A 27,708-nucleotide genomic window follows, 5' to 3' on the forward strand; every position below is an offset into this window, starting at 1 on the left:
AACAGTGCAAGAGCATTCCCTTTTCTCCACACCCTCTCCAGTATTTATTTGTAGATTTTTTGATGATGGCCATTCTGACTGGTGTGAGGTGATACCTCATTATGGTTTTGATTTGCAGTTCTCTAATGATTAGTGATGTTGAGCATCTTTTCATGTGCCTCATGGCCATCTGTATGTCTTCCTTAGAGAAATGTCTATTTAGGTCTTCCACCCATTTTTGGATTGGGTTGTTTATTTTTTTGATATTGAGATGCATGAGCTGCTTGTAAATTTTGGAGATTAATCCTTTGTCAGTTGCTTTGTTTGCAAATATTTTCTCCCATTCTGAGGGTTGTCTTTTCACCTTGTTTGTGGTTTCCTTTGCTGTGCAAAAGCTTTTAAGTTTCATTAGGTCCCATTTGTTTATTTTTGTTTTTATTTCCATTTCTCTAGGAGGTGGGTCAAAAGGATCTTGCCATGATTTATGTCATAGAGTGTTCTGCCTATGTTTTCCTCTAAGAGTTTTGTACTGTCTGGCCTTACATTTAGGTCTTTAATCCATTTTGAGTTTATTTTTGTGTATGGTGTTAGGGAGTGTTCTAATTTCAGTCTTTTACATGTAGCTGTCCAGTTTTCTCAGCACCACTTATTGAAGCGGCCATCTTTTCTCCATTGTATATTCTTGCCTCCTTTATCAAAAATAAGGTGACCATATGTGTGTGGGTTTATCTCTGGGCTTTCTATCCTGTTCCATTGATCTATATTTCTGTTTTTGTGCCAGTGCCATTACTGTCTTGATTACTGTAGCTTTGTAGTATAGTCAGAAGTCCAGGAGACTGATTCCTCCAGCTCCATTTTTCGTTCTCAAGATTGCTTTGGTTATTCAGGATCTTTTGTGTTTCCATACAAATTGTGAAATTTTTTGTTCTAGTTCTGTGAAAAATGCAATTGGTAGTTTGATAGGGATTGCATTGAGCCTGTAGATTGCTTTGGGTAGTAGAGTCATTTTCACAATGTTGATTCTTCCAATCCAAGAACATGGTATGTCTCTCCATATGTTTGTATTTTCTTTAATTTCTTTCATCGGTGTCTTACAGTTTTCTGCATACAGGTCTTTTGTCTCCTTAGGTAGGTTTATTCCTAGGTATTTTATTCTTTTTCTTGAAATGGTAAATGGGAGTGTTTCCTTAATTTCTCTTTCAGATTTTTCATCATTAGTGTATAGGAATGCAAGAGATTTCTGTGCATTAATTTTGTATCCTGCTACTTTACCAAATTCACTGACTAGCTCTAGTAGTTTTCTGGTAGCATCTTTAGGATTCTCTACATATAGTATCATGTCATCTGCAAACAGTGACAGCTTCTTCTGTTCCGATTTGGATTCCTTTCATTCCTTTTTCTTCTCTGATTGCTGTGGCTAAAACTTGCAAAATTATGTTGAATAATAGTGGTGAGAGTGGGCAACCTTGTCTTGTTCCTGATCTTACTGTAAATCGTTTCAGTTTTTCACCATTGAGAACGATGTTGGTTGTTGATTTGTCATATAGGGCCTCTATTATGTTGAGGTAAGTTCCCTCTATGCCTACTTTCTGGAGAGTTTTTAGCATAAATCGGTGTTGAATTTTGTCAAAAGCTTTTCCTGCATCTATTGAAATGATCGTATGGTCTTTCTCCTTCAATTTGTTAATATGGTATGTCACATTGATTGATTTGCATATATTGAAGAATCCTTGCATTCCTGGGATAAACCCCACTTGATCATGGTGTATGATCCTTTTAATGTGCTGTTGGATTCTGTTTGCTAGTATTTCATTGAGGATTTTTGCATCTGTGTTCATCAGTGATATTGGTCTGTAGTTTTCTTTTTTTGTGATATCTTTGTCTGGTTTTGGTATCAGGGAAATGGTGGCCTCATAGAATGAGTTTGGGAGTGTTCCTCCCTCTGCTATATTTTGGAAGAGTTTGAGAAGGATAGGTGTTAGCTCTTCTCTAAATGTTTGATAGAATTTGCCAGTGAATCCATCTGGTCCTGGGCTTTTCTTTTCAATCACAATTTCAATTTCAGTGCTTGTGATTGGTCTGTTCCTATTTTCTATTTCTTCCTGGTTCAGTCTCTGGAGGTTGTGCTTTTCTAAGCATTTGGCCGTTTCTTCCAGGTTGTCCATTTTATTGGCATAGAGTTGGTTGTAGTAATCTCTCATGATCCTTTGTATTTCTGCAGTGTCAGTTGTTGCTTCTCCTTTTTCATTTCTAATTCTATTGATTTGAGTGTTCTTCCTTTTTTCTTGATGAGTCTGGCTAATGGTTTTCAATTTTGTTTATCTTCTCAAAGAACTAGCTTTTAGTGTTATTGATCTTTGCTGTTGTTTCCTTCATTTCTTTTTCATTTATTTCTGATCTGATCTTTATGATTTCTTTCCTTCTGCCAACTTTGGGGGTTGTTTGTTCTTCTTTCTCTGCTTGCTTTAGGTGTAAGGTTAGGTTGTTTATTTGAGATGTTTCTTGTTTCTTGAGGTAGGATTGTATTGCTATAAACTTCCCTCTTAGAACTGATTTTGCTGCATCCCATAGGGTTTGGGCTGTTGTGTTTTCATTGTCATTTGTTTCTAGGTATTTTCTGATTTCCTCTTTGATTTCTTCAGTGATCTCTTGGTTATTTATCAGTGTATTGTTTAGCAGCCATGTGTTTGTATTTTGTACAGTATTTTTTTCCTGTAATTGATATCTAGTCTCATAACGTTGTGGTTGGAAAAGACACTTGATACGATTTCAATTTTCTTAAATTTACCAAGGCTTGATTTGTGATCCAAGATATGATCTATCCTGGAGAATGTTCCATGAGCACTTGAGAAGAAAGTGTATTCTGTTGTTTTTGGATGGAATGTCCTGTAAATATCAATTTAAGTCCATTGTGCTTAATGTGTCATTTAAAGCTTGTGTTTCCTTATTTATTTTCATTTTGGATGATCTGTCCATTGGTGAAAGTGGGGTGTTAAATCCCCGACTATGATTGTCTTACTGTCGATTTCCCCTTTTATGGCTGTTAGCATTTGCCTTAAGTATTGAGGTGCTCCTATGTTGGGTGCATAAATAATTACAATTGTTATATCTTCTTCTTGGATTGATCCCTTGATCATTATGTAGTGTCCTTCTTTGTCTCTTGTAATAGTCTTTATTTTAAAGTCTATTTTGTCTTGTATGAGAATTCTACTCCAACTTTCTTTTGATTTCCATTTGCATGGAATATCTTTTTCCATCCCCTCACTTTCAGTCTGTTTGTGTCCCTAGGTCTGAAGTGGGTCTCTTGTAGACAGCATATATACGGATCTTGTTTTTATATCCATTCATCCAGTGTATGTCTTTTGGTTGGAGCATTTAATCCATTTACATTTAAGGTAGTTATCGATATGTGTGTTCCTATTATCATTTTTTAAATTGTTTTGGGTTTGTTATTATAGGTCTCTTCCTTCTCTTGTGTTTCCTGCCTAAAGAAGTTCCTTTAGCATTTGTTGTAAAGCTGGTTTGGTGGTGCTGAATTGTCTTAGCTTTTGCTTGTCTGTAAAGGTTTTAATTTCTCCGTCGCATCTGAATGAGATCTTTGCTGAGTAGAGTGATCTTGGTTTTAGGTTTTCCTCTTTCTTCACTTTAAATATGTCCTGCCACTCCCTTCTGTCTTGCAGAATTTCTGCTGAATGATCAGCTGTTAACCTTATGGGGATTCCTTTCTATGTTATTTGTTGCTTTTCCCTTGCTGCTTTTAATATTTTTTGTTAGTATTTAATTTTTGATAGTTTGATTAATATGTGTCTTGGCATGTTTCTCCTTGGATTTATCCTGTATGGGACTCTCTGTGCTTCCCAGACTTGGTTGACTATTTCCTGTCCCATATTAGGGACGTTTTCAACTATAATCTATTAAAATATTTTCTCAGACCCTTTCTTTTTCTCCTCTTCTTCTGGGACCTCTATAATTCGAATGTTGGTGTGTTTAATGTTGTCCCAGAGGTCTCTGAGACTGTCCTCAATTCTTTTCATTCTTTTTTCTTTATTCTGCTCTGCAGTAGTTATTTCTGCTATTTTATCTTCCAGGTCACTTACCCGTTCTTCTGCCTCAGTTATTTTGGTATTGATTCCTTCTAGAGAATTTTAAATTTCATTTATTGTGTTGTTCATCATTGTTTGTTTCCTCTTTAGTTCTTCTAGGTCCTTGTTAAACGTTTCTTATATTTTCTCCATTCTATTTCCAAGATTTTGGATCATCTTTACTATCATTACTCTGAATTCTTTTTCAGGTAGACTGCCTATTTCCTCTTCATTTGTTTGGTCTGGTGGGTTTTTACCTTGCTCCTTCATCTGCTGTGTATTTCTGTCTTCTCATTTTGCTTAACTTACTGTGTTTGGGGCCTGCTTTCTGCAGGCTGTAGGTTCATAGTTCCCGTTGTTTTTGGTGTCTGCCCCCAGTGAGTAAGGTTGCTTCAGTGGGTTTTGTAGGCTTCCTGGTGGAGGAGACTGGTGCCTATGTTCTGGTGGATGAGGCTGAGTCTTGTCTTTCTGGTGAACAGGACCATATCTGGTGTTGTCTTTTGGGGTATCTGTGAAATTATGATTTTAGGCAACCTCTCTGCTAATGGGTGGTGTTATGTTCCTGTCTTGCTAGTTGTTTGTCATAGGGTGTCCAGCACTGTAGCTTACTGGTCGTTGAATGGAGCTGGGTCTTAGCGTTGAGATGGAGCTCTCTAAGAGAGCTTTCGCTGTTTGATATTATGCGGGGCTGGGAGGTCTCTGGTGGACCAATGTCCTGAACTCGGCTCTCACACCTTAGAGGCTCAGGCCTGACACTCGGCCGGAGCACCAAGACCCCGTCAGCCACATGGCTCAGAAGAAAAGGGAGGGAAAAATAAGAAAGAAAAAATAAAATAAAATAAAGTTATTAAATTAAAAAATAAAAGAAATTATTAAAAATTTAAAAAATTAAAAAGTAATAAAGAAAAAGAAAGAAAGAGAGAGCAACCAAACCAAAAAACAAATCCACCAATGATAACAAGCATTAAAAACTATACTAAAAAAAACCCCCAGAAAAACCCGGACAGACAGAACCCTAGGACAAATGGTAAAAGCAAAGCTACACAGACAAAATCACACAAAGAAGCATACACATACACACTCACAAAAGGAGAAAAAGGAAAAATATATATGTATATTAAAAAAAAAGGAAGAAAGCAACCAAATCAATAAACAAATCTACCAATGATAGGAAGCTCTAAATAGTAAATTAAGATAAACATAAAACCAGAAACAACTTAGATGCAGAAAGCAAACCCCAAGTCTACAGTTGCTCCCAAAGTCCACCGCCTCAATTTTGGGATGATTTGTTGTTTATTCAGCTATTCCAGAGGTGCAGGGTACATCAAGCTGATTGTGGAGATTTAATCCACTGCTCCTGAGGCTGCTGGGAGAAATTTCCCTTTCTCTTCTTTGTTCGCACAGCTCCTGGGGTTCAGCTTTGGATTTGGCCTGGCCTCTGCATGTAGGTCACCTGAGGGCGTCTGTTCTTCGCCCAGACAGGACGGGGTTAAGGGAGCAGCTGATTCAGGGGCTCTGGCTCACTCAGGCCGGGGGGAGGGAGGGGTACGGAGTGCGGGGCGAGCCTGCGGCGGCAGAGGCCGGCGTGACATTGCACCAGCCTGAGGTTCACCGTGTGCTCTCCCGGGGAAGTTGTCCCTGGATCACAGGACCCTGGCAGTGGTGGGCCGCACAGGCTCCCGAGAGGGGAGGTGTGGATAGTGACCTGTGCTTGCACACAGCCTTCTTAGTGGCAGCAGCAGCCTTAGCGTCTCATGCCCGTCTCTGGGGTCCGCGCTGATACCCGCAGCTCGCGCTTGTCTCTGGAGCTCGTTTAGGCGGTGCTCTGAATCCCCTCTCCTCGCACACCCCGAAACAATGGTCTCTTGCCTCTTAGGCAGTTCCAGAATTTCTCCCGGAGTCCCTCCCGGCTAGCTGTGACACGTTAGCCCCCTTCAGGCTGTGTTCACGCCGCCAACCCCAGTCCTCTCCCTGGGGTCTGACCTCCAAAGCCCAAGCCTCGGCTCCCAGCCCCTGCCCGCCCCGGCGGGTGAGCAGACAAGCCTCTCGGGCTGGTGAGTGCTGGTCGGCACCAATCCTCTGTGCGGGAGTCTCTCCGCTTTGCCCTCTGCATCCCTATTGCTGCGCTCTCCTCCATGGCTCTGCAGCTTCCCTCCCGCCACCCCCGTCTCTGCCAGTGAAGGGGCTTCCTAGTGTGTGGAAGCTTTTCCTCCTTCACAGCTCCCTCCCAGAGGTGCAGGTCCTGTCCCTATTCTTTTGTCTCTGTTTTTTCTTTTTTCTTTTGCCCTACCCAGGTACGTGGGGGAGTTTCTTGCCTTTGGGGAAGTCTGAGGTCTTCTTCCGGTGTTCAGTAGGTGTTCTGTAGGAGCTGTTCCACATGTATATGTATTTTTGATGTATTTGTGGGGAGGAAAGTGATCTCCATGTCTTACTCCTCCACCTTCTTGGAACTCTCCCCCTGTAATAACTGTTAACAAAGTATAATCTATAAAAATACTGAATCACTATGCTGTTCCTGAAACTAATATAATATTATAAATCAACTATACTTGAAAAGAAAAACCAAAAAAAAAAAAAACATAGAGTTGGGCTGTATCATACAACTTGATGTTCAATTTAAGTTTGAGAAAATACTTTCACTGATGGGTTTAGTCCCTTTACTTTCATTGTGATTGCCAAGATATTTAATTTTTTATGATTTTAATTTGTTCTTCTGAGCAGAAAAGATTTTTCTCTTTTATTCTCCTCTCCTGCTTTCTATTAGATTGTTATTTTAAAATAATATCCTATTTGCTGGTTTGAAAGTTACACTTCTAATTTTTGTTCTTTTAATTGCCAATACTCAGACTTTTAGAATCACCTAGAGTACTTGTTAAAACATAAATCACAGCAAGATCCTTTTGGACCCACCTCCTAGAGAAATGGAACTAAAAACAAAGATAAACAAATGGGACCTAATGAAACTTCAAAGCTTTTGCACAGCAAAGGAAACCATAAACAAGACCAAAAGACAACCCTCAGAATGGGAGAAAATATTTGCAAATGAAGCAACTGACAAAGGATTAATCTCCAAAATTTATAAACAGCTCATGCAGCTCAATAACAAAAAAACAAACAACCCAATCCAAAAATGGGCAGAAGACTTAAATAGGCATTTCTCCAAAGAAGATATACAGACTGCCAACAAACACATGAAAGAATGCTCAACATCATTAATCATTAGAGAAATGCAAATCAAAACTACAATGAGATATCATCTCACACCAGTCAGAATGGCCATCATCAAGAAATCTAGAAACAATAAATGCTGGAGAGGGTGTGGAGAAAAGGGAACACTCCTGCACTGCTGGTGGGAATGTGAATTGGTACAGCCACTATGGAGAACAGTATGGAGGTTCCTTAAAAAACTACAAATAGAACTACCATATGACCCAGCAATCCCACTACTAGGCATATACCCTGAGAAAACCATAATTCAAAAAGAGACATGTACCAAAATGTTCATTGCAGCTCTATTCACAATAGCCCGGAGCTGGAAACAACCTAAGTGTCCATCATCGGATGAATGGATAAAGAAGATGTGGCACATATATACAATGGAATATTACTCAGCCATAAAAAGAAACGAAACTGAGCTATTTGTAATGAGGTGGATAGACCTAGAGTCTGTCATACAGAGTGAAGTAAGTCAGAAAGAGAAAGACAAATACCGTATGCTAACACATATATATGGAATTAAAAAAAAAATGTCATGAAGAACCTAGGGGTAAAACGGGAATAAAGACACAGACCTACTTGAGAATGGACTTGAGGATATGGGGAGGGGGAAGGGTAAGCTGTGACAAAGCGAAAGAGAGGCATGGACATATATACACTACCAAACGTAAGGTAGATAGATAGTGGGAAGCAGCCGCAGAGCACAGGGAGATCAGCTTGGGGGTTTGTGACCGCCTGGAGGGGTGGGATGGGGAGGGTGGGAGGGAGGGAGATGCATGAGGGAAGGGATGTGGGAACAGATGTATATGTATGACTGATTCACTTTGTTATAAAGCAGAAACTAATAAAAAAAAAAAAGAAAAAAAAAAAACCATAGATTGCTGGGCCCACCCCCAGAGTTTCTAATTCAGTAGATCTGGGGTAGCCTCTAAGTATTTGCGTTTCTTACAAGTCCCCAGATAATGCTAATGCTGCCCCTCTGGAAATCACACCTTGAAGACCGGCAGCAATTGGTGGTTACCAGCAGGTAAATATTAGCACCGTATCCAATAACCATTCCTAGTTGACTTCCTAATTATTTTTGAATTCTTTTACTTGTTGAGTTCTCTGCTTTCCCACCAGGTCAGCCATGCATTAAGATGTTTAAATATCATTGTACCCGATATTTTTAGGAGTGCAATTCTCAGAGGAGTTTCTTTGACCATCTAATCCCATAATATTGCCAGGAACAGAAGCAGGACTGTAATTTCTCATAGGAGAATAATTTTTTCCCCCATTCTGAATGCTAAACAGAGAGAAACTTTCTTGCAAGTTTCTGGTCTGATGGCTGGAGTTTCTGTGGTCTCTTTGATATGAGGTACAGCCTTTACAGACTCCTGGCTGTAAGTAGCAGTTTAGTTCTGTGCCTTCTGTGAACCCAAGGCCATGTCTCCTGCCCTTGATAGGCAGTTCAAACTCCAGCTTTGAGTCTTGGGACATCAGCTTATGGCCTTCCATTCTAATGAATATCCTTTTCATTTCTAGCACTGCATGGTTTCCCTTGGCTGTGTTTGTAGACTTGGGGGAGGAGGATGTATTTCATTCACCCATTCTATGTGTGTCTTGGGGTGGAGGTTGGGGAAGCTATGTAATCTCAGTCCACCTGGTTGTCTTCTATTATTTTTCAGTTGTCATCCAGCAGAGAACACGGGGCATAGGGTCAAAAAGGTTTGAGAAGCAGAAAGTGAGTGGAAAAGAGATCCCTTTGTCTGGAATGCACCTGAGCTTAGGGACTTGGAGTTGGTAGCATATCATTAGTACTGGAGAATAGTAGGTGGTGCTGAATTGGAAGTAATTGAAGGAAGGCACCTTGCTGGTGTTAGTTAACACTATAAATGAGGCCTGGGAATTTTAAAAATTTTAAATTTTTACTAGGGCCAATCTTCCTTGAAATGTTTTTATTGCGTATAAAACATTTGCTACTAAAATTTTTAAATATTTTTCTTTTGGAGTCATTCTTTTCTTAAATATTGACTTACCCTTCTTAGGTGTGCATTGACAACATATGCTGAAGAATATGCTCCACCGTATGAATATCAGCCACTTGTGAGTATAAGAGGGCTGAAAAGCCATATTCTAAATATTTATGTACTTAATATGATTCTTTACATCAGTGTAAATAGTCATGCTTGAGAAAAAAGGACAAATTGCTGAGATTTATGATGTTTTATATTTATTCAGAGATATTAGCTATTTGTGGGAGTTAATGGAATATTTTATGGTTATGATTTATTTGGGGAATAAGTTTATAGATTTCAGGGAGAAAATATTGCAGTGTCCAAAATATATTAGTTACTTTCTTCCTCATGTTATTTTATTGTCCCCCTCCCTAAATTCAATTTATCTGGAATAAGAACCTACCTTTCTATTCATTTGTATTGTATTAGCATATGAAAATAAGTGGTTTAATTTAGCTCTGGGAAATATGTGTGTTGATAAAATATGTCCAGCTTACAACTTCAATAAACTTGTACTTAAAAATTATACAACAATTATACAAAAGCAAAACAAGGCTGCTTCCTATTAGTCTTTTTTAGGAAGTCTTAACTGGTACAATAGATAAGAGACTTAACTATTGAAAAAGAGGAGAAAAAATCTTTATTTTCAGATAGTATGATTATCTTCTCAGGAGAACCAAGATGTTAAAATAAGTAACTAGAATGAATAAGACCATTTATTAAGGTGATTACTAAATAAATAAATGTATCAAAGACAATATCTTTCCTTCATATTAGCAATAACTGCTTAGTAGGCTATAAAAGAAAAAACATGCAAATTACTATAACAACACAAATTTTAAATACTTTTATGAAGAAAATTCTAGATCAAATAAAGATCAATAAAGAATATGTGGTAGTTCATCTCCAAAGTTGGTGGACAGGCCACTTCCCCAGCAAGACGTAAATGTTCCTCCACCTTTTGAATTTAGGCTGTCATATGACAGATTTGTTCAATAGAACGTGGCAAAAGGAATCCTATGCCAAATCTAGGCTATCTTTAATAAGACTGCCTCCAACTCTTGGAGCCCTGAGCCACCATGTAAGAAATCTAGGCTACTTTGCTGGAGGGAGAGACCATGAGAAGGAACACTGATGAGCTTGACTTATGAGTGACAAAGCCATCTTGGACATCCACCCTAATAAGCTTGGACTACAGCTCCAGCTGCCATCTGACTGCAAACCATGAGAGATTCCAAGAAGGTAATAATAAATTGTTATTTGAAGGCATTAAGGTTTTTTTGGTGGTTTTTTTTTTTTTTTAATAAATGTACACCCAAGGTAACTAAGACAGAAATCTCAAATACAAGGGAATAACTACCATTTGAGGGGACTGGAAAACTAAATTATAAGTTAAATTTATAAATTTAATATAATTACATTAAAAATTCCAATGGATTTTGTTTTCTATCAGAACTCTGAGATTCTAAAAATTATTTGAAAGTATAAACAGATGAGAATAATCAAAAGTTTTTTTAAACAGTGGCATAACCAATTTAGGGAAGTAAACTATTCATGATACTACTTTCGTTATGTTTAATCTTATTTATTTTTTCTCATTAAAAAATAGCATTCAAGCCATAAGAAAAGCAAATATGATGGCTTATGGATTAATATGCTTAATACATAAAAAACTCAGACCTATTGGCAGGAAAAATGTTAAAACCCTAGGGAAATGAGCAAAGGTCATATAAAGACAATTCACAAAGTAGGAAATTATTATTATTAACTAGCTGATAAATACAGGGAAAATCCCAATCTACAAATAATAGAATATGTGAATTAAAGCAATAAATTTTTTTGCTAATAAAATTGGCAATATTTTTTAAAATAATAATACTCAGTTGAGTAAAGGTGGGGTGAGATGGGTACTTTTTTCTATTGCCAGGAATATTGTAAATTATTTTAATCTTTCTGTAAAGGAATTTGGTGATATGAATTGAGATACTATTTGATCTAATAATTCTCCTAAGGATTTCCCCAAAGAAAAATAATTCATACCAGGGATAAAATTTATATCCAAAGATACTCATCATTGAATTATTTATTAGAGCAAAACTTGGAAATTACCTGATGTTTTAGTATTAGGTGTAGTGCTCTAGGGATTCAGAATGAGCCTCCCCAAAATTTGTCAGTCCTGCATGAGGATTTTTTTGAGTTAAAGACATGAGACCCTGTGTGTTCAAGGTAACCTACTGTTCCTCCCTTAACTACCTAGAAGAATTTAAACTGGGAATTTTTCCCAGAAAAAAAAAGTTATTACAGAGATAAATTTGAGTTAAGTAGCCCCATCTGTATGGTAGGGCAAATGTCTAATTGCCAAACATCTGCTTTTCTTATTGTCTTGTGAACCCTCCTTTTCTTGGAAGCTCCAGGCCCCTATCCCATTCCTTAGCTCAGGATGACATGTATACCTTATTTTACCTTTCTGTCTTTGAACCTCTCATGTATGTAGGGACTCTGACCTTCTCATGTATGTGGGGTTCCTGTATGTATGAAATTAAATTAGACTTTTTCCTGTTAATCTGTCTCATGTCAGTTTAATTCTTAGACCAGTCAGAAGAACCTAGAAGTGTAAAGGAAGGTTTTTTTCTTCTCTGACAGTACTAATTAAATAGGTTATAGTCACATAATGAGATATTTTATAGCCTTTAGAAAGTCCATGGATAGTTCTTACTGTCTTGATAAATCTTCCTATTTAAGGTCAAGAAAAACATTAAGATACAAAATTGTATGTGTATTTTATCCAAACTATGTAAAAGTATAGAGGAAAAAAGCCTGAAGAAACTGTCAAAATGCTAGTAAAGTTGACTAGTGAATGGTGAAATTCTAAGTGATTTTCTTCATCTTTATACTTTTCAGCATTTTCCAATGTAGTAAGCATGGTGGTTTATAATCAGAAAAACCACAAGGAAACAAATATATTATTTAAAAATGCAATTCAGGCTCATTTCCTTATATACATGGGATTTGGCTCCCTCTCCAAACAAAAGGAAGTTGTAAGACACGTAATTAAAAACTCACAAAATTCAAAGGACTGGTTTCCCCAAGAGCATAAATATAAAGAATGTGCGATGTATTCTCAGGGTGCATGAGTCTTTAGCTATTGTGTTATATATTTGTGCTTTATTTTTTTCAGCATTATTTCTAGTATTTCTCATGTTGCTTGTTTCCACATTAACAGCACAGCATGCAGCATGCACTGGCAGTTGTTTGGCTTTATTTAGAGTTTTGTTCATTCACTTCTAAGTTCTTTATCAAAGGAATTGATTTTGAGGCATGTTTTTAGCCCTGCTTCTAGCACCCCATTAATGAATGCTTGCATTACATTGTTATAGAATACAAAAAATCTTTTAAATTGTAATGACAATGAATGGTTAAGTAACAGCAGAATAGTGACTGAACTCTGACTTAGAAGTTACCGTGCACATAAACAAATGTATGATTCATAAAATACTGACAAAATAAGGAGAGTATTTTTTACTTGCTAGAGACTTCACCATGTGGCCTTAGCATAAACACAGCTCACCATTCACTCAGGCTACCACCTTTGCAATTATGCAATTCCTGAAGAAATCTTAAAGTATTTTGATTTGTATTATTTTAAATTTTGTGCATGAATTGAGACTTTATAAATTTTTATATTATGGTCTCTTACATTTGCTTAATTCATAATTGCATAAAGTGGGATAGCATCATAAGAAGTCTTAAGGAGAATGCAAATTATCTCCCCATAGCTCTAGACATGAATGAATAAATACAGAATATTAGGAAGCTATGAAATCATTTACAAGGAGAGAAATGAAAGAGAATTGCAATCTACTTCTTCAGAACTCCACCTCTTAAAGCTGGGTACAGTAAGTCACCTACATACAAACAAGTTCTGTTCCAAAAGCGTGTTCATAGTCCAATTTGTTAAGTCCAACAAAGTTAGCCTAGGTACCCAACTAACATAATTGGCTATATGGTACTCTACTGTAATAGGTTTATAATACTTTTCACACAAATAATACATAAAAAACAAACAAATGCAAAAAATAAAGAAAACATTTAAAGTCTTTACAGTACAGTACCTTGAAAAGGACAGTAGTACAGTACAACAGCCGGCATACAGGGGCTGGCATCAAGTGAACAGGCAAGAAGAGTTACTGACTGGAGGAGGGAGAGGAGGTAGGAGATGGTAGAGCTGAGGGATCATCAGCAATAGGAGATGGAGGGCAAGCTGCAATTTCACTCATGCCTGACGTTGATGGCACAGGTTCTGGTTCCTTGCTGGATTCAATTCTATCTTCCCTCTTGAAAAAACAATCCAGTGATGTCTGGGTAGTAGCTCTTTTTTTCTCATCATAGATGACACGGTAGCACTGGATTGCATTCTGAATGGCTGCTGCAAACTTCATGTACTGTTCTACGTTCGAGTCCTGTGTCTCAAAAACTAACAGTGCCTCCTCAAAGAAAACCCCCTTGCCACTTCCTGTGTCATGAATCTCTTCAGTTCTTCAGTTACTTCTTCTTCCTCTTGTCTCTCTTCGTCCTTTCTCTGGGCCTCCAATTTCACCAGGTCTTCATTAGTAAGCTCCTTGTGTTGCACAGCAACAGTGCTGGACAGTCAAGCTCACAAAAGCACAACCACTTGTAGAGGATGCACACACGTGACAATGTACACCAGGCACGTGAACTAATTTACATGAATGGACATGCAAACACACGTTCGTATCTTTGAAAGTTTGCAACTTGAAGGTTCGTATGTAGGGGACTTGCTGTACTTATTATGACTCACCCAATTTCAATGAAAGATATCTTCTCTTAAAAGCTTCCCTATCATTCTCCCAAAGAACCAAAATAAAGGAAAAGTTGCAGAGAAGTTACATCAGAAGATTGGTCTAAAGCTGGCTATTTGTAGGGTATGTGAGCCTTTGAGACAAAGGACAAGTGAGCTGAGGGTAATGGTGGAGAGTCAACTGAACACACTCAGGGTTAGTAAGGAAAATAACTAGTTCAGGCACAGACTAGCAAACTCAGGAAGTTGAAGGGTCCAGGTAATTAAAAAAAAACCAAGCACGGCAGTAGTGAAGGAGTGAGAGAACTAGAAGAATTAGAAGTAGTGAGCAAAGGGAATGTACTGGAATTTTTTGATATTTCAGATGTAGAACAATTCTGGGGAATGAGAGATCCCAAGATATGGTCATGGGAATGAGTTTCTATAATGGAATCCAAGCCATTGACTTGAGAAGGTGGAAAAATGGTAAGCCAGAGTGTTGGCTAGATTCTAAATATGGGTGTTGGAAGTCAACCTACAATATAGCAGGATAGAAAGATAGGGTCAAAAATTGAGTCAAGTGACCAGTCCCTCAGTGGGAGCACTTTGGAGGTACACGGCTCCTCCCAGCCCTGCAGCTGCCATTTGAGTACATCTGATTGATCATTTTGTGTGAAGTACCATTTTGTTTTCCTAAATATAGCTGCCTATTGAATTATCTTTCCAGGCGTATAAGTAGCTTTAAAGCAAAAAGTGTTGCATATCCTAGTTGTTTCAGAGATAAAAAGCTGAGGAAATTTTTAATAGAATTATGTTTTAAAGCTGGCATGCATTCCAAATGGATTACAAGGGATCCAAGCAGTGTTTCATAGTAGGTAAGAAAAGAGGCTGTATCTGTTTAAAATATTACCAACAGTGGTAGGATTGGCCTATCCTATCACTGGTGTTCTATGCCCTGGTACAGATATAGCATTGTTAAAATATTGATATTTCTGTGCTATTTGGAAATTCGCTGTGGCCTTGAGTTTCTTCCATTGAAAGAAAAAGAAATTAATATATTTTACAACTGCATTGCTATAAAGACAAATATAATCCAGGTTGGATTATATTCATTTTTTTTGGATTTAAAGGCTTATTAAAGAGATATATTTCTTAGGCTGTATCTCTCATTGGCATTTTGTAAAGATTACCTATCCTTTTTCCTTTTATACTTTTATACTGTTTTGTCTTCTTGCCTATTTATGACTATTTGTGACTATATTATGGTATTTTATGGCCATGTTATGTGACCACGTCATTGTTAAGCCTCCTGAAATTATTACCAATATACTAATGAGTGTTATTACACAAAACTAAATCATACAATACTCGTTTTTTTCTGAGAAGTACTTTTGGACTTTTGTACCCTATTTTAAGCAAAATTTTCTGCATAATAGCTGCCGTTGTTTACTGACCTAAGGTGTTTATGGATATTAAATTACTGACATCATTTCCTGGCTTCAGTATGAGTTTCTATCACTTAATAGAGTTGGATTTTCAAAATGGCATTTGCATTTTTTATTATGGTAAAATATACATAATATAAAATTTACCATTTTAACCCTTTTTTAGTGTACAATTTAGTGGCACCACGTACATTCACATTATTGTTATATTCATTTTGAAAATTCTGATTTATAAAAAATGAAAACATTTTTGTGGGCCCTTTAAAATACTATGGGCCATAGGCACTGGGCTTTCTGTGCCTCATGGTTGAGTGGGCCCAGCCTGGACCTTCTGGTAGTTTAACACCTGCCTGACCAAGGGCATCTAGAACTTGCCTAATCTGACTGCCTGGTGTGTACTGATTTATAAATACTTTGAATATCATCCCAGACCAAGTTACACCTTGGCTAGGAGTCAGGTGAGCATCATCAAAAGCCTTTTATTGTTCTTTTAGGCTCAGTCACATGAAAGAAACTCCCCAAAGGCTAGAATTGTCTTTAGTTTCCTGCTTCCTAGAAAGGGATATCTAGCAGTGGCTTTAAAAAGAAGATAAGGGAAAGAGTGACTTGCTGAAAACCACCAACGGCTGGGTCAGGAAGTGAATCTAGAACAGGTTGGTGGTTCTATAGGAAGTATCACCGGTCAACTAAATTAGCTTTCATTCCCACTTCTTTTTAAGGCCTTCTCTTTGTATCTTTGCTTCATTCTGTGTCCCCATGATCTTCCATAATTTCATTCCAGTATAGGCAGTCTTTTTCCTTTTTTCTTGTTCTTTTGTTGTTTTTGTTGTTCTGTTTTAAAAACATAATAGCACGAAAAGTTGTGCGATGTAATTCTGGCCACAGGGAATAATCATGTGTAAGCCTTGTAGTCTAGATTAAATTGTGGTTTTGCCAAATTTTATTCAGAAAATTAAGGCTGAACTTTAATTAGGTAATGTTTCAGAGTTAATGATGTGTCTTCATGACTTTTATTTTAGTACTACTTTGCTTTGTACTGCATCTTAATATATCTACAATTTAATTTTCTCTTTTTTGTCCTGTTAAGGTTCTGAATCACTGTCTATTAACAAAAGAATCATGGCCATTTGCTGATTATGCTTGTTTATCTTATTATGTGCTATTGACTGAAATGAAATTAGAGTTTTAGATTCTTCTGCAAAAGGGGTTCTGGTGGGGGAGTGGAATTGGAGAAGAGGGAAGGGGGTCACATGATTGTACCTAGTATTTTTTGATTAATGTCAAGGTGTTCCAAAATGCTGCTGCTAGTTAACCAGAGAAACAGCCCTCTATTACTTGGGTTCAGAAGGAGATGGTGGCCTTCCTCCGCCTAAATTCATGCCTCCACCTAAATTCCTCCACCTAAATTCAATGTGTGTTGCACATATGTGTGCTGACCTTATATGTATACACATAGGCATGATTTTGTAGTTTATAGACAAACAGTTCTGAATCTGAGTCTCATGGCATTCTGCCAGCCCTAAGGGACCGCATTTCCTAGGCCCCAGCTTCAACCTTAGGATCTGCTGGCCGCTGCTCATATAGCTCCACAGGGCTTCCCCAGAGATAGATAGATACATAGATAAAACAGAGAGATAGATAAGATAGGTAGATAGTCTATCATATCTCTCTATGCTCTTTCTCTCTGTCTCCTATTGGTTCTGATTCTCTGGAGAACTCTCACTGATATAGACAGAAAGATCTTTATGAGTTCTCTGGCTCTCAAATTATATGATTTGATTTGATTTGATTCTCATTGATCCTTTCTCATCCTAATAGTTATTTATTTATGACCAAGTAATCTTTTTGAATAAGTACCTTGGCAGACATTTAATTCAAGTCTACTTGAAAATTAAAAAATAAATATTTTAACTCCTGCTCACCTCATGTATCACCAACAGCTGAGAAATTTGGAGTTTTGATTCTCAGGAAACTCAGATCCCCAAGTATTTTTTAGCATGTGTCCTTTTAGTGGAAAAAACCCTGTTTCCTCTGATAGTATACCTTCATCTTATGTTGCTTTCTGAAGTTAAGTAACCATGACCTCCTTTTGTTTCTGAGTCAAGTCATAAAAGCTCAGTTCTACTTCAGGGAACTTGGGATTCTGGGAGATTTTATTTTCCTCCTTTTGATTATCTTTAAATTTCTACAGTGAGCATATTTGACTTTTGTAAAGAAGAAAAAAAAAAGAATTGAAAAATCAAGAACCCTGGGCCTCAAATTTATATCTAACCACACCACTATAAATATAAAACAGTGGCAAGTGTCCTCATAGAATGTAGACTGAGGAATAAGAAAGATGATGTTTATTTTTTATATTAAAATGATAGGAACAATCAAAATTTGTGCATAAGAAAGAAAAATGTGTCAATAACTAAGGTTTAATAGTGTATTGCTTAGTTTTTGATGCTGGCCATTACTAAAGTTTGAATGATATTAATCTTTAAAAGTCAGCTTAGGGGCTTCACTGGTGGTACAGTGGTTAAGAATCTGCCTGCCAATGCAGGGGACATGGGTTTGAGCCCTGGCCCGGGCAGATCCCACATGCCACGGAGCAACAAAGCCTGTGTGCCACAACTACTGAGTCTGTGCTCTAGAGCCCGCGTGTCACAATGAGTGAGCCCGCACACCACAACTACTGAAGTCCGCACACCGTGCTCTGCAATAAGAGAAGCCACTGCAATGAGAAGCTCACGCACCGCAATGAAGACCCAATGCAGCCAAAAATAAATAAATAAATAAAACAAATAAATTTATATAAAAAAAGAGAGCCAGGGTTTCTCGGAGACCCACTTAACCACGTCTTTGGGTTTTCATTTACATACATGTAAAAATCTGTATGTTTTAAAAACAAAAAAAAAGTCAGCTATTTTGTGATGTGATTGTTCATGTAGATCTCCATATTTTTCTTTGTGATGACCAGACTCATTAATGATATAGATGTTTATACTTATATTCACAGCCTACTCTTCCTTGCATTTCCCATAACTATTTTTCTTTAGTTGAATACCTGTACTTCTTACAAATGCTTCTTCTTTGCAAAATTTTATCAAATAAAAAGAGATAGTAAAGGTTTCTTAAATAGGTAACAATAATATATCCAACTAATTACATGTTCTTTATAGCTGCATTTGCCAATTACTCTTATCTGTAATTCAATCACTGGGAGAAAAAATATCCAATAGGAATGAAATCATTTTAAAAGTAGTGAAGGGAAATGAGCGAAGAGATCTGTCTAAGATGCCTATCCCATGTGATCCCCAGGGTTAGTAAAGTAATTTTGGCTGTGCGAGAATTGTTCTTTTCTTCCCACATCACTCTGCATGTGTGCTTAGAAGACAACCTTACTAGGGGAAGGTGGGTCTTCAGTCAAGTGCACGTAAGTGGGGAAGAATTTTATACATAATGTATACTGAAAATAATAACACAAAACATCACAGCAATCTACTTTAATATCTATTTTCATTCTATCCAATGTGACATTCAAATAAATAAGCTTGTTGCCTCAATACCTTTTTAAGAGTAAATGGAGTACACCAAATGAGGATACTTATAGGCATGCTAGGGAAGAATGATCTTTGCTGTATGAATGCCAGGTGGCTAACAGCTGTCTGTAATGGTGGACACAAGGTTAGTTTGCAGTGACTGATTTGGCCAGGAAACATAACCCATTATGTAGTTTTATGGATGAGCTATCTAGATGAAGGAATTGAGACTGTGCTTTCAAATTATCTTGTAATATTAAATTAGGCAGAGTTACTGATGTTCCAGAAGGCAGGCCTAAAACTGAAAATAACCTTGAAAAATAAAACTATGAAAAATAAAAGGTCCTAAAGAAAAAGGATGAAATCAAATAAGAATAAGTGTAACCACAGAACAACCCCTTGGAAGATTGGGAAAAAATGGGTAAGGACTGGGTATATGGTTGTCTAAGAAACAGCAATGTCATCTTATTCTAAAAAAAAAAAGGTTTGGGAGATATTGATGCTTAGAGACTATGGGAATGAGGGTAGGAAGGGGATAGGAATCTAAGAATTGGATACCCATCACTTAAAGATACACTGATACATTTTCCTGATGTAAGTGGTAAAACTGTGTTCTATTTGTCTTTCACAATGAGGGAAGGTCGACTGGGGACTCAAGAGGACCCTTCTGTAATATCCTAACCTGTCTTTCTGTGATCTGTTAAAAAGAAGAAGGAAGAGAAAGAGAAGAAAAGGAAGAAGAAAGCTTTATTAACCTTAACGCAGATTTTCCCTAGAGTGATTGTCATGCTGGGTCTTTAGTGGTTCCTGTTTCTACAGGGCCTGTTTGCCCTTAGCATTCTTTTCTCTGACACTTTTTTCCATCTTCTGTCAGGATGTTTCATTCAACTTCCTCAACCCTTCTCTGAAACAGCACACTCAAAGGTGAAAAGAGATTGATTCTTACTGTTGGTTGTGTTTTGTCAGGTCTTGACCTCTATGATGCTTCTTTGGAAGTGAGCAGTTGTTGGCTACCACAGCATTCTTTGCCCTCCCTTTCTTCAGAATTTATGACATTGCAAAACTCTCTCCAAACCTTTTCTTCTCCGTCTTTCATGGCTTCTTTATGAACCTAGCCATGAATGTCCCAAAGATTTGGGTCCTAGAACCCTGCTCCTCTCATTTTACATAATCTCAGAGAATTCATCCACTCCCATGGCTCTATAATCATCACTTTTGGGGGTAACTTATTTTTATATTATTTCAAACTTATAGGAAAGTTACAAGACTAGCAAGAGGAGCTCCCATATAATCTTTATCTAGAGTCAGCAATTGTTTACCATTTGAGAATAGGCTGGAGACTTTGTACCCCTTTACCTCTGAACAGTTCAATGTGTATTTATTTATTTATTTATTTTTTGCGGCACACGGGCCTCTCACTGTTGTGGCCTCTCCCATTGCGGAGCACAGGCTCCGGACGTGCAGGCTCAGCGGCCATGGCTCACGGGCCTAGCCACTCCGCGGCATGTGGGATCTTCCGGGACCAGGGCACGAACCCGTGTCCCTGGCATCGGCAGGCGGACTCTCAACCACTGCGCCACCAGGGAAGCCCTGTATTTCTTAATAACAAAGACACATAGCTATGGTAAAGTTTTCAACCTAGGGGAAAATTGATACAGTATAACTATTTAAGCCACAGTCCATATTCACATATAATCCATGATCCCAGTAATGTTCTTTATAGCTATTTCCCCAGCCAATGATCACTGCTGTGCACAGGGCACTGACTTCTCTCCAGGCCATCTGTCCCACAACACTGCCTTTAAAATAAACATTTTGTACTGATGTCATCTCTAATTAAAGATGTCTGAGAAGTGACTCATCATTTCCCTCCTTAAACAAGTCCTCTCCATCTCCATGTCTTTTTTATTCTTTTTAGCGGTGTTAGAACTCTCTCAGACATCTGGGTTTGAAGCTATGGAACATCTTTGGTTCTTTATCCCCAGTTAGGCTGGTAAGTCCTCTAAATTCTTTCTGTGAAATGTCTCCTCTAGTCCAGCTCCTCTTAAGCTGTTGTGCTCTGATGCCCACCCATTCCACACTTCAGACAAATGCTTTCAGTTACCCTCATCTATCTGGAGGACTCAGAAAAAGCTTGCAGTGATTGTCCTATCTTAAGTAAACTTTGTCAGAACTCAGAGTCTATGTGGCCCCAGAATAGTGGATCAGCCAATAATGTGTGATAATTCACAAATCACTTTCTATACACAGTTTCTAAATACTTCTTCCCACTCCCACTAAATAGTTGTTGAATAAACATTTAAATATTATGTTAGGGTGTTGAAACTATAACGACTATCTGCAACTCACATACGCAGAGGAAGTATGTCTAACTGATAACTGGCCCTCTTCCCGAGCCCATAACCAGTGGGAAAACACTAACTCTTCAATACTCTTAAAGCTTAGTCTGATTCCATAATTTAAATAGTTCCTATAGGAGATATTTAACCTTCCTTGAAAAAACTCTCACTTTCTCAGAGATCCTCTCCCATCCCCTATGTGTAGAAAAGCAGATCTGAGACTGTTATCTGTTATAAGTCCTGCTTACAAGGTTGGCCTTTGGTTGGCATCTAGAGATAAGAATTCCTGAATAAGAGTAGCTCACTGTGTCTAAACTGTTTGCACAAACAATGTGGTTTATGTTGAACACCTGTTTTCCTTCTGCGAGTCTGGAATTTTGGTATGTGCTAGGCAGAGGGTGCCTATATGACTGGCCCCCCAAAAAATCTTGGGCTTGGAGTCTCTGATGAGCTTCCCCAGTAGATAGCATTTCACAGCACATGGCTGGGGGAATTAAGTGCATCTTGTGTGACTCACTGAGGGGGGGCTTTTGGTCTCAGAATTTCACACCTGGTTTTTTCTGGACTTTAGCCCATGTGCCTTTTCCCTTTGCTGACTTTGCTTTGAATCCACTTGCTGTAATCAATCATAGCCACAAGTACAATTATATATTGAGTTTTATGAGCCCTCCTGGCAAGTCACTGAATCTAGGGGTGGTCTTAGGAATCCCAACACACCCTACTTTTCTCTCTGTGGCAGATTGTTATTTCCCCAAAGTGGTTGCAACATGTGCTGGCATCGCACATGCTCTTACAATGTGATTTTGACACTCTTCACATTGAGAGGCAGAGTCCATGTTACCCACCCTAGAATTTGGGTGAACTTTGACGATGACGGAAGTGATGCTATGCGATTTCCGGAGTAGTTGATTAAAAGTAACGCAACTTCCTCCTGGTTCCCTTTTTGTCATCCTTATTCTCAGAACCCAGTCACCATGCTGTGAGGAACCCCATGCAGGCGCAAGGAGTTGTTGTACAGTTGTTCCATCAACAGTCCTAGCTAAAGTCCCAGCAGATAGCCAGCATCGACTACCAGTTGGAATGAGAGATGTTTCCAACCCCAGCACTTAAGTCACTCTCAGCTTTCAGGTCTTCCCAGCTGAGGCCTCAGACATTGTGAAGCAATAAGATGGCTTTGATGTACCTTTCCAAATTCCTGACCCAAAGAATCTGGAAATGACTACTGTTTTACACTGCTATGTATGGGTTGGCCAGTTATGCAGCAATAGCAACTGTACCTTTCCCTGAGATGGCATCCGGGGATATGGAAAGAGGGATGCAACTTAGCATCCTGATGCCAGAGGGGAAGAGCAGCATTTTCTGTGTGGTGGTCTCTGCCTGTTCTGGTCTCTGGGATGATATCTCAAGTCCAGCTTGTTGCTCTTTCCCTTGCCAGCATAAGTGGCTATAGTCTGTGGCTGTTGTTAACTGTCAGTCTTTTTCTATTTCTCTCTTTTTCTCTGGGCTTGGTTGGAGCCCTCGTGGCATGTTTGAAATGTTTGAGATGGCATGTTTGAGATGACTCAGCCTCATTTCCACTTCCACAGATACTGTGGACCCCACAGAAGCCTTCTGTGACTCCCATTCAGTACCTAGCTCCAATGCTCAGCTCTGCAGCTAACAGTTGAACTCCCTCTGCAGACTAACAACTACTTCAGGGTCTTGTTTATGCCGCAGGATACAAACATGGTTCAGAATTGATGATTCTCAGAGCCTCCCTCTGCCTGACCATGCTGTTCCGCCAGTTTGGGTTTGGCTGTGCCCCAGGCAAATGAAAGAACAGCCTGAGTGTTGGTCTGTTCCGAGTTCTCATGAGAGATGTGGGGCCAGGAGACCCCTTATACCTTTGTGCCATTATTCTCATTTATCCAGTGCACTTCCCTCTGTCCACGTCAATGAGACTCTGTCTATGTCAATGAGACTCTGTCTGATTTAAGTCTACAGATGGGAAAATTGGGAAATGCATCGACTATTTCTGCTGTCCTGCTTTACTTTTCCCTTATTTTCGTCTTCCTACAATGCCCCAGACTTCTTCCCTATCTTCCTACTCTCCATTCCAACTCTTGTTTAAGCCTTCATGGCAAAGGATGTTTTCTCTATATGCTTGGAGAAATCTATGATCTGAGTCTTCCAGGTATGGTCATTGATATTCTAAAATCCTCAAGACTGTGAACTGGATTGCAAGGCTGTTGTCTTTTGGAAAAACCCTATTTTGCATTAGAAGGTGATATTACTTTGCTTTTTGGTTGCCATTTTTTTTCTAAAACAAATTTTGATCTCCCCTTGGGAAAATGGGTGGTTACACACACCGAAAAGGGAAGACTAATAATTTTGAATTGATTACGCCCTCCCTGTATACTTGGTTTGAGAGGTACACCAAATTACTCACTTGTCCAAAACTCCCACCATCTCAATTGAGCCTTGGGTATGAATTGCAGTCAATATAAAGGTCCTTTGAGGTAGGACCTTCTTGGTGAAGCTGCTTTTTTCTATTCTGTTTTGTGCCTTTTGTATCAAACTTTGGAAAACATACTTTGTTCTGCTTCCTTATAATAATTATACCCTCCTGGTTCCTAATAGTTTGTTCTTATTTTTGAAAACCTTCTTTATTCACCTATTCCATGTTTGCATCCTTCTAATTCCTGAGTATATGCTTAGGCACAAATTTACTGCTTGCCGTGACTCCTACTTTTTTATATATGCCCAGCTGCTCCCTTGTTTTTGCTCCATTTCCTTGCTCTAACTCTCAGAACCTCGGTGTTTCAATATTGCAGATTATTCAGTATATATTAGGATGCTTTTAGTAGGTTGTGCAAAAACCAACTCAAACCAGATCAGACAGTAAAAGTAATTTATTAGCTCATATTTATTTGAAAAGTCTGGCTTCAGGAAAGGATTGATATGGCAATGTCATCATACTTTTTACTGACTCTCAAACCTGCCTTTTATGGTGTTGGTTTCATGCTATACTGATTGTAGGCAGGCTGCCAACCTGGGCTAGATGCTTCCTTACTTATGTCCAATAGTGGAAAAAGAATGTTTTTCCCCCAAACCCTTGAACAAAATCTCAGGCTTTAAGCTGTTTGGACAAACTCAAGTCACATGTCTAATACTGAGCCAATCACTGTCTTTGAGAGTGGAGTGAGATTGTCCTTATTGTCTTAGGCCCATTAGATTCTTCCCCTAGACCGGGAGGGGGGTTAATCTACTCAAACTGCATGGCTACTACACAATGCGAAATGGGAGAAGTGGATTCAGGGTGAGCTGGTGTCACCTCTTAAAGTTTGCATGAGATGAGCATGCTCATGTCTTCCCAACTCAGTGTTCACTACTGACTTCACTTGGTAGCTTGAAGTCAACCATGACAGGAGTATTTATACCACGGAAATTGTCAAATATTACAAATCAGTTGTGTGGGTTTTTTTTTTTTTTTTTTTTGGTGGGGGGAGCTGGTTTACCAATACATCTCTGATAATGAGAGGCACTCAGTTTTATGTGTTAACAGGCAACAAACATTCTCTTAATTAGTTTTCCTAACTTCAGAATTGCACACCCCTACTTACCACTTTTTAAAAATAATGGCTTTACTGAGATTTGATTCACCTGCCATAAAATTCACCCTTTTAAAACATACAATTCAGTGATTTTTAGTGTATCTCGAGTGTCATACCATCATCACCACAGTCAATTTCAGTATATTTTCATCACCCCCAAAAGAAACCCCATACCCACTGTAGTAGTTAGGTTTCTCTACAGAAACAAAACAAAGCTGAAAACCCTGGAAAGCCAGTGATGTAATTCACTTCGAGTTTGAAGGCTTGAGATCCAGGAGTACCAAGGAGCAGGATAAGATTAATGTCTCAGCTTGAGCAATCAAGCAGGAAGGGGCCAATTCTTACTTTCTCTGCCTTTCTCTTCTATTCAGGCCCTCAACAGATTGGATGATGCCCACCCACATTGGGGAAGGCAAACTACTGAGTCCATCAATTTAAATGCTAATTTCATCTGGAAACACTTTCACAGACACAACCCACAAATAATGTTTAGCCACAAATCTTGGTGCCTCGTGATCCAGTCACACCCATTAATAGTCACTCCTCATTCCTTCCCTCCCACTATCCCCTGGCAAAACTACTTTCTGTCTCTGTGGACTTGCCTATTTTGGACATTTCATATAAGGAATCATACAATCTGTCTCTTGGCTTAGTTTCTTTCACCTCGCATAATGTTTTCAAGGTTCATCTATGCTATACAACTATCAGTATTTTATTCCTTTCATTGCCAAATAATATTTCATCGTGTGAATAGACCACATTTTGTTTATACATCCATCAGTTAATGACATGTGAGTTGTTGAGATCCAGTTCTAATCATAGTTCTGGAATCCGGTCCTTTTCACCTTCAGTCTTTAGTACCTTCCGCGGCTGGAATACTTTTCCTAAAACATCACATTTATTCTTGTCACTCATCACATCAAAATATATTGTCCACTCTGTCTAGGAGATGCTAAAGGAAGGCGCTGACCTTGCATGTGAAGCTGTCCTCAGTTCCACTGCAGCTAGGGTAGAAATCAGCAGATCCTGCCACCTACTTAGATAGCAGTTTGGCAAGCGATGCTCTAATCTCATTTAAAGGGCCTCTAGCTGACCAAAAACAAACAAACAAACCCCAAAGAAATAGACCCCCGACAACATAAAGCAAAAGCCCAAAACTATATAGAAAGTGACATGGATATTATGTAGCTTTTGGATTTTATTGTTTATATATTTTATCTCTTAAATATTAAGAATTTCATGAGGGTGCTGGTGGGATAATGTGTCTTACAGGTAGATAGCTTGAAGCCCTGGCTGAATCAGTAGCATTCTTTAGATTCTCTCCTGAGATTTTAAGCAAATGGTCTTATATGTGAAGTGGGAGTAATAATTCTTACTTCAGAGCCTGTTGTGGATTAAAAGTTATAAATACTCAACTACCATGTTCAACCCATAATAGATACTCAGTAAATAAATAGACACTATAATGATTATTATATGGTTAGAATTTTCATTTATTTTCAATAAAGCCAATCTAAGGTTAGAACTATTTTGGTGTTCTTTCACTGTTTTATAGTTTTGGTGATTTAATTTCAATGTTGTCCTAGTGCTTTAAAATTAGTACCAATTTGAAGCAGAAATTAGATTATCAGTGCAAGGGCTTTATGTTTCTTGTCTACCATTACCCTTGATGTAATCTGAGAGAATCAATATTTCCTTTGGGAAATGGTCAATGATAGTGTCTTGTTTTATTACTATAGAAGCTTTTATGAAGTGCTCTAAGGATAAATACCTTAAATATTATACTGGGTTATACTGATATAAATTTCTCATAGGAATGAATCTTCTAGCTTGGCATTTACTGGCAAGTATGACTTGATAGCAATTATTAAAAATATAACCCAAGATATTATTCTTTGGAATGATTATAACATATTAGTAAAAAAGATATTGAATGTTAGTTAAATTGTAATTGTTTTTGTCTTTTTGCTGATGGTCATACAATTTAAATGGTTCTTTATGCCGTATATTTATGGTTTAGAAAAATTCACGTATATGATAATTTATAATTTTAATTTTATAAATAAAACAGCCATGAACTAGATTCTTCTTTCAGAATTAGAAGTGCTTATAAATTCAATAGCCAAATACAGGAGGTGTTAGTAATTTGAGAGATTAAATTAATCAATTGTTTGAAAATTAACCTTCGATCATAATACAACTAACACATTAAAGATCAACTTTTGGAAATCACTCCTTTTTACATATTTCAGTCATTTACTATTATCTTTCTCCCTCCCCCCATAGGGTTATCCTTTTCAAGATGATGATTATTCAGTTGTCCACAGAAAATGCCGTTCTCAGTTCACAAATCTAAATGGTTCCAAAAGATTTGGCATCAACACCTGGCATGACGAGAGTGGGACTTATGCCAATTCATATGTAAAACGAAAACTCTACCCATTAACCAGTGGCCCTGTTGTTCCCTTTTTAAAATAATGTATGGAGTCAGATTCTATAACTAATGAAAGGTAATGGGTGTAGCAGTTGATGATTTTCTATCCTAATAAATGCAGTGGAAATATTACGATAATAGATTCCTTTAACACAAAATCTTATATTCTAGACCAGTGTGTATATCTTTCTTTTTATAAGCTACTCTGGTATTTCCCAAAGTTTAGTATGTTTTTCACTGAAGGTATATAACCCAATTCTAGATGGTACTTGGAGGAATTTTATTTTATGTTACTTTATTT

The 27,708-nt window shown here is 38.0% G+C and overlaps 1 protein-coding gene across 1 annotated transcript in view; it reads left to right on the top strand.

Moving 5' to 3' along the window:
- CFAP95 (cilia and flagella associated protein 95) overlaps nt 1–27,451 on the top strand; it is a gene marked incomplete at its 3' end in the record, with an annotated part of 86,311 nt that extends 58,860 nt beyond the window's left edge. Inside the window, 2 exon segments of the mRNA XM_079707077.1 lie at nt 9,305–9,362; nt 27,260–27,451. Of these exon segments, the coding sequence (XP_079563203.1) occupies nt 9,305–9,362; nt 27,260–27,451 (250 nt within the window).
- Nucleotides 27,452–27,708: the final 257 nt, after the last annotated feature.

The sequence above is a fragment of the Hyperoodon ampullatus genome (genome assembly GCF_949752795.1).
Source record: "Hyperoodon ampullatus genome assembly, chromosome: 6".
NCBI lineage: Eukaryota > Metazoa > Chordata > Mammalia > Artiodactyla > Ziphiidae > Hyperoodon > Hyperoodon ampullatus.